Genomic DNA, 13,714 nt, shown 5'->3' with positions numbered 1-13,714 from the left:
TCCTTGGGTTGATGTTCATCTTCCTTTCTCAAGCTGCTTTTTACTGTTTTGCTAAGGTGTTGAGATAAGCATATTTCCTTTACATATATTCTAAACTTATAATTTCAAAGTTCCTTACTACAATATTCTAAAATTATACTTCAAAATGTTATTATTGCAAAGCTGCTCAATGCTTAGCTACGTGCAGAAAGTTCCTGTCCAGCAGCAACATCCTTAAAGCTTTAATTCAGATGCTATAAAAGTTAATTGCAAACAAAGGATAAGTTCAAAGGCCTTCTTCCATGCTTTACTGCCTCGGTTATTTTTTAGAATTCGTGCTTTAATTGTCCCATGATCAGTTTCCACACATATCACAATCACAAGCACACATGCTGCCTGTGTGTACCTGACACGAAACACAGCTTTGTATCTCACAATATGGACTAGTTCACTTCCAGGGGGGATGCATTTAAGAGCCTAAGAGTGGTAAATATGCAGACAGCAAAGGAAAATGGAGGGGTTGCCAACATTTGTCACTCTCAGGCTCTTTTGGTATTCTCAGTGTAGGCCACTAAAACACAGTTATATTTCCTGAACAAAAGTGTCACCCCACCTCTGTGTCCAATGCTTGGAAACTGTAACAGAGCCTGCAGCATTTCCAGGCCAGTCCTTGCTGGGTTTTGCTGGTTTTTGTGGTTGTTTAGGCAGGTACATGCAGAGTTTGAGCTCACCTCACAGCAGCAGCAGCAGCAGCAGCACAAGTGCAGCCTACACAGAAATAGGATGAAAAGCGAGTTCAGTGCTGATTACGTGATGTGAGGACTGAATTACAATTGTTGTATGTCTGTGTATGCATGTGTACATGCAGTCATATGTTCTCAAAGAGCTGTAACTGGGATCTGTACATGGGAAGAACATGAATTTCTTAACATCCTTATAAAATTTATCTAGTTTAAAGGCCCTGAAATGCACGGATGCAAGACTACATTATAGAGGTATTTCATAATACACAGTATTTCGCAAGTAGCTGTATTTGTTGTATTTTAAGAACACTTTCAAGTAATAAAACTTTTTATCCTCGTGAGTTTAGAGGATGGGGTTTGTTGGGGTTTTTTGTTGTTGTTTTTCGTTTTGTTTTTTGGGGGGTTGTTGTTTTGGTTTTTTGTTTATTTTTTTGTTTTGGATTTTTGGTTTTTGGACTTTTTTTGTTGGTTGGTTTTTTTTAAAACACATTATTTATAATGTTTAAGGGTTACTTTTTATCCTCAATTTAACTAAAAGTACAGTAAGAAGTTTGCACTATTCACCCAACTGTCCCAGGATAGATTCAGATCTCAACTACACAGGAGAGACAGCCTCCCCCCATCCTCAGAAATGCAAAGCAGAGCTCCCAGAGCCTCCCCGAGACCCCGCATGAGCCTCCAGCAGGCATTTCCCGTTGCCAAAGGGATGGCATCCTACTCCCCCTTTCTCTTGGATATCTTTCCACAACTGTTTCATTTCTCCATGGGTGCTTGTGATGTCTTTATTTAACAGGCTGCTTTCGGGGTTGGAGTTGCTAATTGCTTTTGCTTTTTGAGTGTAAGGGGCTGATGTGGCTGGAGGGTGTTGGGCGGGTGCTAATGGATGGATCTTTCCTCTGGAAGACTCCGGCTGAATTGCAGGAATCAAATGGAAGGTTGGCTGGTGGTGCTTAACAGAAGGTGACCAGCCAGGAAAGCCAAGAGGGCCTCACGTTAGGGAAGAATAAAAATCAAATGCACTGTGATACATCCCTAAATGCTGGAGTCACAACTCCAAACCAGGCAGCTGCCTCAGTTATAAAATAAATTCCATCAGCAAGTTTACGGTTTCGTAAAAGAAGGCTGAAGAGTTTTCAACCAAGTTGTCTGCTGCAGAGGGGAATAGAAAAAGACCTAAAAGACAACCACAGATATTGAAACAAGCAAGAAAAATGAACGAACCCCAGCAAAACCAACCAAACCCAGAATTGCTTCATGATGTTCCTGTCTTTGGAAAAAGTAATTTGGATAAATCTATCCTACAAAAAGACAGCAGATCCCTTCTTGAACATGCGTCTACTACACTTTTGAGAGGATAGGTGAGAGGAGGTAAAGAAATTTCTTACCCTAGATTGTGTGAGTCATTAATAAGAAAGAAGGATGCTAGGGCATGAGGATATTGTTACAGCAGCACTTTTTTTTCTTCTCTTTTTCAAAGAAGTTGCACAAAATTGTGCCAGTGAAAATGTTTTATAATACCAAGAGTTCTCAGAATATGAAGACTAAATGCAAATCACACCAAAACAAAATCCCGAAAAGGTTCTTTGGGAAATTCTTATTGTCACACTTTTTGAAGACTTATTTATTTCTATGTCAACATTCCTCTATTAACTGTGTAGATTATTTATTATTACCCAAAATGAATAGAAATTTCTGAATTTTTTTGCTGTTAAAATTAGAAAAGGAAAATGCCAAGTGGCCCCAAGTGGTTTTTAAGTGTAAAAATGAGTTTAATCTCAGTATAAATTAGTTTAATAGTATCTATATCAGGAAGGAAAAATTCATTAGTTTATGCAATTCTGCCTTAATCTGGGAAACTTAATAGTACTAGAACATTCATCTGTATTTTAATGTTGACTGTAAAAATATGAGTAGCATTCCTCTTTTTAAATGGCACATGTTTAGCAAGGGGATAACCCAAACAATAGAGTGAGAAACTCAAAATAATCTTCAATTTACATTGCAGTGCAGAACAAGAACAGGTCTCTCCTACTTCCCTAGTAGGTAGCATTCCCAGAAAATGTTGTTTCAAGCAGTGGCTTCTTCCTTATTATCTCTTCTTTTAGAATTCTCCAGGCTCTCAGCTTCCCTAGAAATGGTCAAAAATACGCTGGATAGGTAAAGGAATGACAGACAAGATCTGCATGTTAGCACATGGGTGTTCTTGTGTTTTCAGGGAAACAAACAAAGCCCAGTAAAACAAACACAGGCCACAGATTTCTTCATGCTTTAATCCTCACTAAGGAAATTCGACATTACATTAGAAAAAAAAAAAAAACAAACGGAAAAATCCTCTAGCCATGACACGGCTTGAGGGTTTCCTTCCCCTACTGTTTTAAACAAAAATAACTTAGAAAGAAGGTGTAGGTCGCAGAGGACAAGGTTGGCAGAGATTATATGAATTCTCCCGAGGAAGGTGTCCATGCAGGCAAATGCTAATGAAGAAAGAATTAAAAAAGAGCACTTGAAGCGCCCAAAGCAGAAGCCGGGATGAGCGGGCAGAGAGGAGCGGAGAGGCGGGGCGGGAGCGCAAGGCGAGGGCCCGCATTGGTGGGATTTTGCCGCAGACCCGCGGGCAGAAGGGAAGGAAGGTGAAGGGGGCGCCGGAAGGGGGTGCCGCAATCGCCGCTCCTGCTCCGGGCGGAGACTCGGAGCTCTTGGGGAACGGGCACCGCGGGGCGGGGCGGGAGAGCAGCGAGGGGAGGCGAGTGCGGAGAGCGGGGGCGGGCGCGGCTCCGCTCGGGAGCGGCGGGAACGAGGCCGGGACAGCGCCTCGCGGGAAGCGCCAGCGGGGCCGCGCGGGGAAAGGCGGGAACGGGGCAGGAGACCCCGCCTCTCGCTGCAGTCCTCAAACAGGTCGGACCGCGGGTAATAAAAGAGCCGCTGAGGGCGGATGGCGGCACATACGATTGTGCTGTAGAGCAAGGCGGCATGTCTGGCCGGGGTAAGGGCGGCAAGGGGCTCGGCAAGGGCGGCGCCAAGCGCCACCGCAAGGTGCTGCGCGACAACATCCAGGGCATCACCAAGCCCGCCATCCGCCGCCTGGCTCGGCGCGGCGGCGTCAAGCGCATCTCGGGGCTCATCTACGAGGAGACGCGCGGCGTGCTCAAGGTCTTCCTGGAGAACGTGATCCGCGACGCCGTCACCTACACGGAGCACGCCAAGAGGAAGACGGTCACGGCCATGGACGTGGTCTACGCGCTCAAGCGCCAGGGCCGCACTCTCTACGGCTTCGGCGGCTAAACTTAAAATTATTCTAAGTCGTATTGCTTTTAACACAAAGGCTCTTTTCAGAGCCACCCACAAATTTCACAAATAGAGCTTGTAATTACTCAACTAAGTAATGCAGAGAAAAATAACTCTGATCGGTTGTGGAATAACGTTTTGTACCTATACTCTGTCCCTGGATTCGTATTTGTAATCGCAGCTCTTATTAGGAACGTGTGGTGGCTCTGAAAAGAGCCGTTTGGTTTATAATTTACTGTCCTTCTACTTGGAGCTGGTGTACTTGGTGACGGCCTTGGTGCCCTCGGACACGGCGTGCTTGGCCAGCTCGCCGGGCAGCAGCAGGCGCACGGCCGTCTGGATCTCGCGCGACGTGATGGTGGAGCGCTTGTTGTAGTGCGCCAGGCGCGAGGCCTCGCCCGCGATGCGCTCGAAGATGTCGTTGACGAAGGAGTTCATGATGCTCATAGCTTTGGACGAGATGCCCGTGTCGGGGTGCACCTGCTTCAGCACCTTGTAGACGTAGATGGAGTAGCTCTCTTTCCTCGCCCTCTTGCGCTTCTTGTCACCTTTCTTCTGCGTCTTGGTCACCGCCTTCTTGGAGCCCTTCTTTGGCGCTGGAGCAGATTTGGCCGGCTCAGGCATCCTTGATGTTTTCTTTCAGGATCCTCACTGTAGCACAACAACATCGAAAATGGCGCCCGCCCCCCCTATTTATAACGGCGCTATGCAAATGAGAGGATTGTGATTGTTCCATTCCTATTGGAGTAGAACGGACCAACGTCATTGCAGGCGCTTCCGCCCTGTGGCCGCCAGAGCTCAGGCGCTGCACTTACACAATCCTAGCTGCAGTTTAGGGCTCTCGATTGAAAACCAAAAATGCAGAGCGTGGTGCAAACTGCACTGGGTGGACATTCACTCGTGCATTCACCGCCAATGATCTTAGCACTATGAGGGCTTCTCATCCTATAGATTTAAAATGTTTTTGGTTTCTTTATATCCTCGTATGTGTGTAAAAACACGGGTACACGAATGAGTAATTAACAGCTCTTATCGTGAAATTTGTGGGTGGCTCTGAAAAGAGCCTTGGTGTTTAAAACAGTATGACTTAAAACTACGCTAGGTTTAGCCGCCGAAACCGTAGAGAGTGCGGCCCTGGCGCTTGAGCGCGTAGACCACGTCCATGGCCGTGACCGTCTTCCTCTTGGCGTGCTCCGTGTAGGTGACGGCGTCGCGGATCACGTTCTCCAGGAAGACCTTGAGCACGCCGCGCGTCTCCTCGTAGATGAGCCCCGAGATGCGCTTGACGCCGCCGCGCCGAGCCAGGCGGCGGATGGCGGGCTTGGTGATGCCCTGGATGTTGTCGCGCAGCACCTTGCGGTGGCGCTTGGCGCCGCCCTTGCCGAGCCCCTTGCCGCCCTTGCCCCGGCCAGACATGCTCTCGCTTTGCCGCTGCCTCGCTCAATGTGCCGCAAGCCCACCGCGCCTCTCTATATGGGCGGCGGTCCGACCTGGTTGAGGACTGCGCCGGGGCGGGCCGGGGCGGGCTCTTTGCGCGCTTCCCCCCGCGGGCCGGGCCCTCGGCGCCATCGCTCCCGGCCCGGCCCCGCCCCCGAACCCCGCGGGCCCGGAGCGGATCCCGGCCGGGTCACCCCGGGCCCGCCCGCGCTCGGCCCGGCCCGCCCGGCCCCGGGGCTGCAGCACGGCCCGGCCAATGGCGGCGGCGGGGGCCGGCACAGCCCCGTCCCGCCCGCGCTCCCGCCGCTCTCCGCGCTGCGCCACCGCCAGCGAGCCGTGCCCCGACAAAGGCCCGGCCGGGACAGAGAGTGGGCGCTGCGGTCCCGCTTCTGCGGTAAATGAACCCTTTTCTACCGAGAGCTCAGAAACGGCAGTAATGTGCTACACTTCTGTTGTTTGTTTTATTCCCTATGAGGGCGTACCTTTAAATTTTCATCATGGGATAATTCTTTTGTGTGTCCCATGTCCTAGACTTAAGGGTCACATAGCTTTGTTTTGTTTATGGGTCTGAGGTGTTGATGAAGGAGCTGATTTATATCTCTTCCTGCTATACCTATGACAAAAACCTCTACCACTTCATGTGCTTTTAAAAAGTGGCATGTGTTGGTCATTTTCATGGTCTCACTCCTTACTGATAGCTACTGAACTATAACTTTCACTGGTTTTTGTTTTCTTCATTTACTATTACTTTTTGAGCACAGACCAGCATTTTTATTTACTCTTGTTCTACAGCTGCATTCACTTTAATGAGTTCCATCATCTTAGTTACCTTTAGTAGTTTTAAGTGTTCAAATGTTTGGGTGAGGGTTTTTTGTTTGGTTTTATTTTTCTTTGAAAATGCATGGTTGATTTCCTTCCCCTCTTTATTCTTTTTTTTTTTCACCTTGGTGTTTTTTAGTACACTTATTTTTTGCTGTTGAAATGTGACACATATATTTAATGTGGGAGTTATAGGGTCTTCAGATGATAACAACACTTGACAATTTATAAAACCAGAAAACTTGCAGCTACAGGCGACAAAGTATGGAGCAAATCATACAATTATGCCTAAAATTTCAGTCTCAACAACTAAAAGCTCTACAATAGCTACCCTCAGCCTTGCAACCCAGCTTCTCAAGTGTGATTCTAAGGTTCATCATGCACTTAAAAAATTTTCCCAAATAATCCCAACCACAAGAGAGATGTGTCTCACCATCAGTAAATTTGTAGTTTTCCCTATTGCTATGTGCCGTCTCCTCTTGATGGCCAAGTTGTTCTTTACCTTTTCCTGGCACTTCTTGATTCTTTTCTCTGTGTTCCCCATAGAAAATTACACCACACTAAAATGAAGTTATGTTCAGAAATTATTCTAAATGTCCAACAAATATCCCTGTTCTGGATGAGAGGCAGCAGGGCTGCAGAGAGAGAGCAGATATTAAAATAGAGCAGAAGGACAACAAAGGTAGCCTTAAGCTGCTCTTTTCAACACTGCTTTGCCTCCACAGTTTAGGAGAAATGCACAGCAGAAGCCCTTTCAAGCAAGCCTTTCTCACTGGGAAGGAAAAATATCCCACCCTTTCTTTGTCTGCTTCCCTTCAGACGCTACTCCTTTGCACGCAGACTGGAGATCTTTGTGGATCTGTGCTTCTGCTCAGCATGGGAAAAAGGAAAAAGGAAAAAGAGCAGAAGCAAGACCAGCTTGCAAAGGCCTCTCTTTTAGCTTGTTCCAGACAGGTGGACTGAGCCTACACAAGAAACCCTTCTCCTCTGATACCAGGTGACTCCAGTCTTTGAATAGTCCTTAAGGTTTCCGAAAGGAAATAGCATCATGTTTTCCTCTTGCCCAGTGAAGTGATATTAACAGGAGAACAGCTCGATTTTCTGGTTTGTGATAATGTCAAACTGCAGAATAACATCCACATCTAATTTTTAGGGCTATCATAGTTTTGACTCAAACATATACTTCCAATATTTATTCCATCTGAGAAGAAATCCAAGCATTTAATGTTACAAATTAAATCACAGCTTCCATCTCATTTAAATTGATGAAAAAGAAACCACGCTCTGTGGGCCAAAAGGATTAGTTCCAAACACGATTAACAGTGTTTGTATTCCAGGCTCTGTATCTTTTCTGGTTTCATTTTTTCCCTTTTACATTTATCTTGTGGCTGTTACAAATGCAGGCTATTCTATGAAGCATGCAGGCATGCTCCCTCATGTAGGAAAAAAAAAAAAGAAAAAAGGGGGGGGGAAGGAGCAGCAGAACCCCCCCACAAGTTGTTTGTTTCCGGTTTTGTTTCTGTTTTTTTCCTTAGAAATGCCTTTAACTGGGTTTCGCTGCTGCGCACCCGCCGGCTGCAGCGGGCTGCGCCGGGGAGAGGCCGCGCCGCAGCGGAGCTTCAGCACCGAGGCCGGCATTGAAAGAGCGCATTTTGATTGGCTGATAGCATTCCAATCGTCGACCAATCCTAGTGCGGTGTTTAAAAAGGACCAATAGCAGAGCACTTCGTTACGCGGATGACGTCAGTACGCCCGTTGTCCAATGGAAGCGCTGGCTCCTAATGCCGGAGATTTGCATAAGGGCCCTATAAATAGGGGAGTGATCGCGCTCCCCGGCACTCCGCTGTGACCGAGCAGCCAGCGCCGCGCAGCCATGCCCGAGCCGGCCAAGTCCGCGCCCGCGCCCAAGAAGGGCTCCAAGAAGGCGGTGACCAAGACGCAGAAGAAGGGCGACAAGAAGCGCAAGAAGAGCCGCAAGGAGAGCTACTCCATCTACGTCTACAAGGTGCTGAAGCAGGTGCACCCCGACACGGGCATCTCGTCCAAGGCCATGGGCATCATGAACTCCTTCGTCAACGACATCTTCGAGCGCATCGCGGGCGAGGCCTCGCGCCTGGCGCACTACAACAAGCGCTCCACCATCACGTCGCGCGAGATCCAGACGGCCGTGCGCCTGCTGCTGCCCGGCGAGCTGGCCAAGCACGCCGTGTCCGAGGGCACCAAGGCCGTCACCAAGTACACCAGCTCCAAGTAGGACGTCTCGGATCGTCACTTTTAACCCAACGGCTCTTTTAAGAGCCACCAATTTTTTCAATAAAAGGGCTGAATCAGTGCTTGTAGTGGGGAGGTATGTAAATAGCTTAACATTTGCACTATGATCAGTGAATCATGGAGTTCTTTCTAGCTAGTTTAGTGTACCTACGAATTTTTTTAGAAGTTTACCTTGTCTATGCGCGGTTTACTAGCTTGCTTTTTCAAAACCTCTAATCTGGTTCGTTCTCAAAAGGGACTTTAAAGCAGCAACAACTTGCCCAATTCCAAGTCCCGTGGGGAAGGTGAAATCGTGATTTAATTTTCTAAGGGTTAGTGTCTTACTCGAAACATCTAGCATTTATTCTCCGTGCACAATAGCACTAAAATAATAAAAAGGTTTTTACTGTGTTGGTGGCTTAATTCTGAGGCGGGTTATTATGGCTGGTGGGATAAGATTTTCTCAAAGACGGGGTCTCGACCCGAAAACACCCGTGTTTTAGAGTCATGCAGGAGATAAGTGCCGAAGAAAGGGGGGGGGGAATCAGTGATTTACTGCAAGATTTCCTGGGAGCGGGGGAGAACCGGAGCGTGGGGCGCAGCCCTCTCTGCCCCGCCGCGCCGCTGCGGCACCGGGGCTCCGCTGCAGCCGGACAGGGCCGAGGCACGGCCCGCACGTTCCCCGTCCCTGCTGCATCTCCCTGCCCGCCTCCCCCAGCCCCCCCGGCTCGAGGGCCGCGGCCAGGGGAGGCAGGCAGGGGGGCAGGGAGGGAGGCAGGGCCGGGGCTCGGGGGCGCCGCCCCGGAGGGGCGGGCGGGCGGCGGCGCGGGGCCAATGGCGGCCCGGCGCGGCGCTTTCAAACTCCCCCGGGCGGCGGAGCAAAGGGCGCTCCGCCGACACCGCCTCTCTTCGCTCCGGGCTCCGCCGGTCAATGCACAGGGGCGGGGCGGGCACAGCTGTTATCGCTGGGCTCCCAAATTGCACGTAGGGACACACTTCCCCTTCAGGGAAGCCCTAATCTCCCACGCAGGCGCTACCAAACGCGCTCGTAACCCAAAATCTAAACTTTATTAATGCCGTGTAAACTCCCACCGAAATCTGTAAGTGATTTGGGCTTGCTGGTGTATGACCGTAGTGTTTCAGCTCTTTTTCTGAGTAAGTGGGTGGCTCTTAAAAGAGCCTTTGGGTTTATTTAGATGAGTAGACTCTCAATTTCTCTCAAGTCACCTTACTTCTTTTTGGGCGCCGCCTTCTTCGCCTTGGCCGCTTTGGGTTTGGCCGCCTTGGGCTTGGCTGCTTTGGGCTTCACCGCCTTTGCCTTAGCCGGGCTCTTGGCCGCCTTCTTGGGGCGCCCTGCCTTCGCGGCTTTCTTGGGGCTCTTGGCCGCTTTCTTGGCCGCTGCGGCCGCCGGCTTCTTCGCCTTCTTGGGGCTCTTCTTCACCGCCGCCGCCTTCTTGGGCTTCTTGGCGGCGCTGGCGGGCTTCTTGGCCGCCGGCTTCTTGGGCTTGGCAGCCGGCTTTTTCTTAGTCGCCTTTTCTTTTGTCTCCCCCGGCTTCTTGTTCAGCTTGAAGGAGCCGGAGGCGCCGGTGCCCTTGGTCTGCACCAGGGTGCCCTTGCTGACGAGGCTCTTGAGCCCCAGCTTGATGCGGCTGTTGTTCTTCTCCACATCGTAGCCGCCGGCGGCCAGCGCCTTCTTGAGCGCGGCGAGCGAGAGCCCCTTGCGCTCCTTGGAGGCGGACACGGCCTTGGTGATCAGCTCGGTGACGCTGGGCCCCGCGGGCTTGCGGGCTTTGGAGCCGCTCGCCGCCTTCTTCGGCTTCTTGGCGGCGGCCTTGGCGCCGGGAGCAGAGATGGCGGGAGCGGCGACAGGCGCGGTCTCCGACATGGTGCCGGCGGCGCGGGAGCAGGGACAGCACTGGGCCTGCGGCGAGTCGGCCGCCTCCTATTTATAGAGCGGAGCCGCGCGCTGATTGGTGCGCTGCAGAGCCCGCCCCGCCGCTCGGCTGGAAGGTCCCTTCTCCCCGCTCATTTTGTGTTTCTTAGGAGCCGAAAAGGGCTGTTTTTATCAGAATTTCCGCCACCGACCCCCCCCCAGTTCGCAGCGGCGTGGAGAGGGAAGACTCTTCTTCCCCTGGGCCAAGTTTCCTTTCGAAGAGGCGACGGGTGAGCTAAAAAAGAGGCGATAAACACTGAGTCCTGGACCTGAACAGACCTCGGGAGACAGAAACTTTTGTTTTTCCTTCTAAATAAAATCCGCGATGTGGGGAACTAGATTTCCAAAGTAATTGATTAATATTCTTTAAAGGGTCTTCTCTTAGTCTGAACTGAAAATGAGGGATTTAGATCGATATTTTTGTCGCAATTTGATTTCAAAGAGGAGTAAGTAACACAGGCTCATCCCGAGCACTGAATATGGATTAGAAATTAGCTCCTTTGTCCAAAACTGTTTACCTCTTTCAAAATAACTAAGAGAAATTAAATTAGTGCGTTATGCAGCAGGGCAAGGAGCATGTTAAAGTCCCAGGAAGGGCTTTTTGTCCCACCAAAGGTGGTGACTTTTTACAGCGTAGCAGTTTGTGCTGTGTTGCTCAGTGTACACAATGCAGACGTGGTTCCCCTGTCCTCTGCTACAGAAATTCTCACTTTCTCAATGCACTCAGTGACATAAAAACTTAACACGGCCGATTTTTGTTAATAATGATAACCAGTGTCCTATCATTTCATAATGTATCAGTGTTTTTATTTTGATACAGCTGGGTTGGCAAAAATCTGAGTCATCATTGTTCAAGGAGACGCTGCTGCAGCTGATTTTCCCACCACTTGAACATAATAAAAGTTGCTCGAGTGATCAGTTAGGATTCCTCTTTCACAGCAATTTCCTAAATATTCCCTTTCCTTTCTGTCCAGTGACTGATCCCTACATTGGAATTAATACTAAAAATGGCATGTCTCGATGTATCTGCTACACTGAAACAGCTGCCTGCCAAACAAGAGGGGGAACAGTCTTCAAACGCACTCTTCCAAGAACAAGCTTCAATTAAAAATAAATGCACATTGTTTTTCAGAGTACAAAGCGTTAAAAGAAGTTCTCTGATATGTTTATTAATGCCTACAACCCATTGTTTTGACAAAGGCCTGTAAAGGCCTTTTTACCTCTTGATATTGTAACTGGTGGTGATACTAAAACTCTGGACAATGTTATGACCCCAGTAATTTATGTTTTCAAATGGATGATTATTAAAATGTGTTTTTTGACCAATAACAGCAGATTTTCTGTTTATACTTCAAGGCATTCATCGTTTACATTTAGCACTATGTATAAGGGAGAATCAAAACTGGCAACAGTCCCTTTTCACCTCAGATCGCCTGTGCGTTGTGATGAACAATTATTCTGAAACTCCTTCGGATCTGAGGCAGAAAATGGGCTAAGCAGCTCAAAGATTTTTAATGAGAAGAAAGGATTAGTAACTCGGAATGCCTTTTGATACGGACCAACAACAAAACCAAACAATCAAATATGAAAAAAAACCATAACAAAACCAAAAAACTTCCAACATCTGTAGGTCTAAAAAGTTGTTCAGAGGGGGCTGGGCTGTTTTCAAAGACATTGGTGAATTACCTGAACTTCACACAGGGCCAAGCTGAAAAAGGATGATAGGGCTGTGGGATATTTCCTATAGTCTTGACAAACCTTCTAACCCCCACACGCACCAAGAGACTTATTTTACTACATAGTAGGTATTTCAAAGTTTTTTGTCTTATTTTGAGAGCTAAGATTTAAAGTGTTTGGGGTGATTTGGTTTTGGATTTTTTCCAAGAGTTAAGATTAAAAGGATCCGGGGTGTTGAAGGGTTAATTTTTTCAAGTTTTCAAAGAGCAAAAAAGCTCTTTAAGCAGTTTTGCGGGGATGGGAGGGGGTGGGGGGGAGGTGTTTCGTTTGTTTTCGTGGCTAGGATGTACAGCTCCTTTTATGAGGAAGTGGGTGGCTCTGAAAAGAGCCTTTGGGTTACTTTTGAGGTGGGAACGCTCCTCGGATTTGTTTCACTTGGCTTTAGCCTTGTGGCTGTCGGTCTTCTTGGGCAGCAGCACGGCCTGGATGTTGGGCAGCACGCCGCCCTGCGCGATCGTCACCTTGCCCAGCAGCTTGTTGAGCTCCTCGTCGTTGCGGATGGCGAGCTGCAGGTGGCGGGGGATGATGCGCGTCTTCTTGTTGTCGCGGGCCGCGTTGCCCGCCAGCTCCAGGATCTCGGCCGTCAGGTACTCCAGCACGGCCGCCAGGTACACCGGCGCGCCGGCGCCCACGCGCTCCGCGTAGTTGCCCTTGCGCAGCAGCCGGTGCACGCGGCCCACGGGGAACTGCAGCCCGGCGCGCGACGAGCGCGACTTGGCCTTGGCGCGCGCCTTGCCGCCCTGCTTCCCGCGCCCGGACATGGCTCCCGCCGCCGCCGCTCCGCCGACTCGGGGACTGACGCGGTCACGTGTCCCCGCGCCCCGCGCGCGGCCGCTTTTATAGCTCCTGCGCGCGCCCCGCTGGCTCTCCGATTGGCCGCGGCGCTCTCCGGCTCGCTCCGACCAATGGCGCCGCGGATCCAAATCCGGCCAATGGGAGCCGCCGGCGGCCGCGCCCGCGGAGCCGCCCCCGCTGCCCGCCCCGGGAGCCGGGACAGCGGCCGGGGAAACGCCGCCCCGCCCGCCCCAGGAGACGCGGGAGCTCTCACCGCCGCCTCCCTGGAACCAGGGGAACCCCGCTGAATGCCGCGGCTGTCGGTTCAGAAATAATCCTGTATTTTAAACCTCAGAAGTGTTTCTGCAGGGCTACTTTAAAAATATATTACTGTTATGATAAAAGAGCTTCAGTTTTAGTGGGAGCATTTACACCGCAGCATTACTGATAGGCGTAGAAACTAGGCAGGAAGACATAATACAAAACGTCTCTCTGATTCTAGAGACAATTTACTTCAGTATTGCTGCAATCAGTCATATTGGGGATTTCAAGCTGAATAATCTGTCTCCAGGCTGAAATCTTCTCAACTTTGGTAAATTGAGAAGTAACGTAACGTAACATGGTAACATAGCTGATGTCATCAGCTAACTTCCACAACAGAAGCTGCTTAATAAAGAAAGAATTTCGTGTTTCAAGAATTCTGTAAAGTTCCATCACACAATATGCTTTAGGTGGGTGGGCTCATGTAAATTTTACC

The 13,714-nt window shown here is 49.6% G+C and overlaps 5 protein-coding genes and 1 pseudogene across 6 annotated transcripts; 2 read left to right on the top strand and 4 right to left on the bottom strand.

Annotated features, from left to right (window-relative positions):
- Positions 1-3,661: 3,661 nt before the first annotated feature.
- On the top strand, positions 3,662-4,019 carry LOC119708655 (histone H4). The gene has a single exon (XM_038155252.1). The coding sequence runs from the start codon at positions 3,693-3,695 to the stop codon at positions 4,002-4,004; it is 312 nt and encodes a 103-aa protein (XP_038011180.1). The 5' UTR covers positions 3,662-3,692; the 3' UTR covers positions 4,005-4,019.
- Positions 4,020-4,175: 156 nt separating this feature from the next.
- On the bottom strand, positions 4,176-4,681 carry LOC119708649 (histone H2B 7). The gene has a single exon (XM_038155246.1). The coding sequence runs from the start codon at positions 4,629-4,631 to the stop codon at positions 4,251-4,253; it is 381 nt and encodes a 126-aa protein (XP_038011174.1). The 5' UTR covers positions 4,632-4,681; the 3' UTR covers positions 4,176-4,250.
- A 278-nt stretch (positions 4,682-4,959) lies between these two features.
- LOC119708650 (histone H4) lies at positions 4,960-5,477 on the bottom strand. The gene has a single exon (XM_038155248.1). The coding sequence runs from the start codon at positions 5,421-5,423 to the stop codon at positions 5,112-5,114; it is 312 nt and encodes a 103-aa protein (XP_038011176.1). The 5' UTR covers positions 5,424-5,477; the 3' UTR covers positions 4,960-5,111.
- Positions 5,478-8,010: 2,533 nt separating this feature from the next.
- On the top strand, positions 8,011-8,923 carry LOC119708631 (annotated as a pseudogene). The gene has a single exon (XR_005259131.1). The product of XR_005259131.1 is annotated as a histone H2B 1/2/3/4/6-like (transcript).
- A 548-nt stretch (positions 8,924-9,471) lies between these two features.
- Positions 9,472-10,452, bottom strand: LOC119708630 (histone H1). Its single transcript, XM_038155226.1, has one exon. The coding sequence runs from the start codon at positions 10,396-10,398 to the stop codon at positions 9,742-9,744; it is 657 nt and encodes a 218-aa protein (XP_038011154.1). The 5' UTR covers positions 10,399-10,452; the 3' UTR covers positions 9,472-9,741.
- Positions 10,453-12,495: 2,043 nt separating this feature from the next.
- Positions 12,496-12,981, bottom strand: LOC119708636 (histone H2A-IV). Its single transcript, XM_038155232.1, has one exon. It carries the CDS (start codon positions 12,942-12,944, stop codon positions 12,555-12,557), a length of 390 nt encoding a protein of 129 aa, XP_038011160.1. The 5' UTR covers positions 12,945-12,981; the 3' UTR covers positions 12,496-12,554.
- Between the last annotated feature and the right edge of the window lie 733 nt (positions 12,982-13,714).

Source organism: Motacilla alba, chromosome 1A (genome assembly GCF_015832195.1).
Source record: "Motacilla alba alba isolate MOTALB_02 chromosome 1A, Motacilla_alba_V1.0_pri, whole genome shotgun sequence".
Lineage (NCBI taxonomy): Eukaryota > Metazoa > Chordata > Aves > Passeriformes > Motacillidae > Motacilla > Motacilla alba.
Note: the sequence above shows the minus strand (reverse complement) of the source record. Positions and strands in the feature narration are given on the sequence as shown.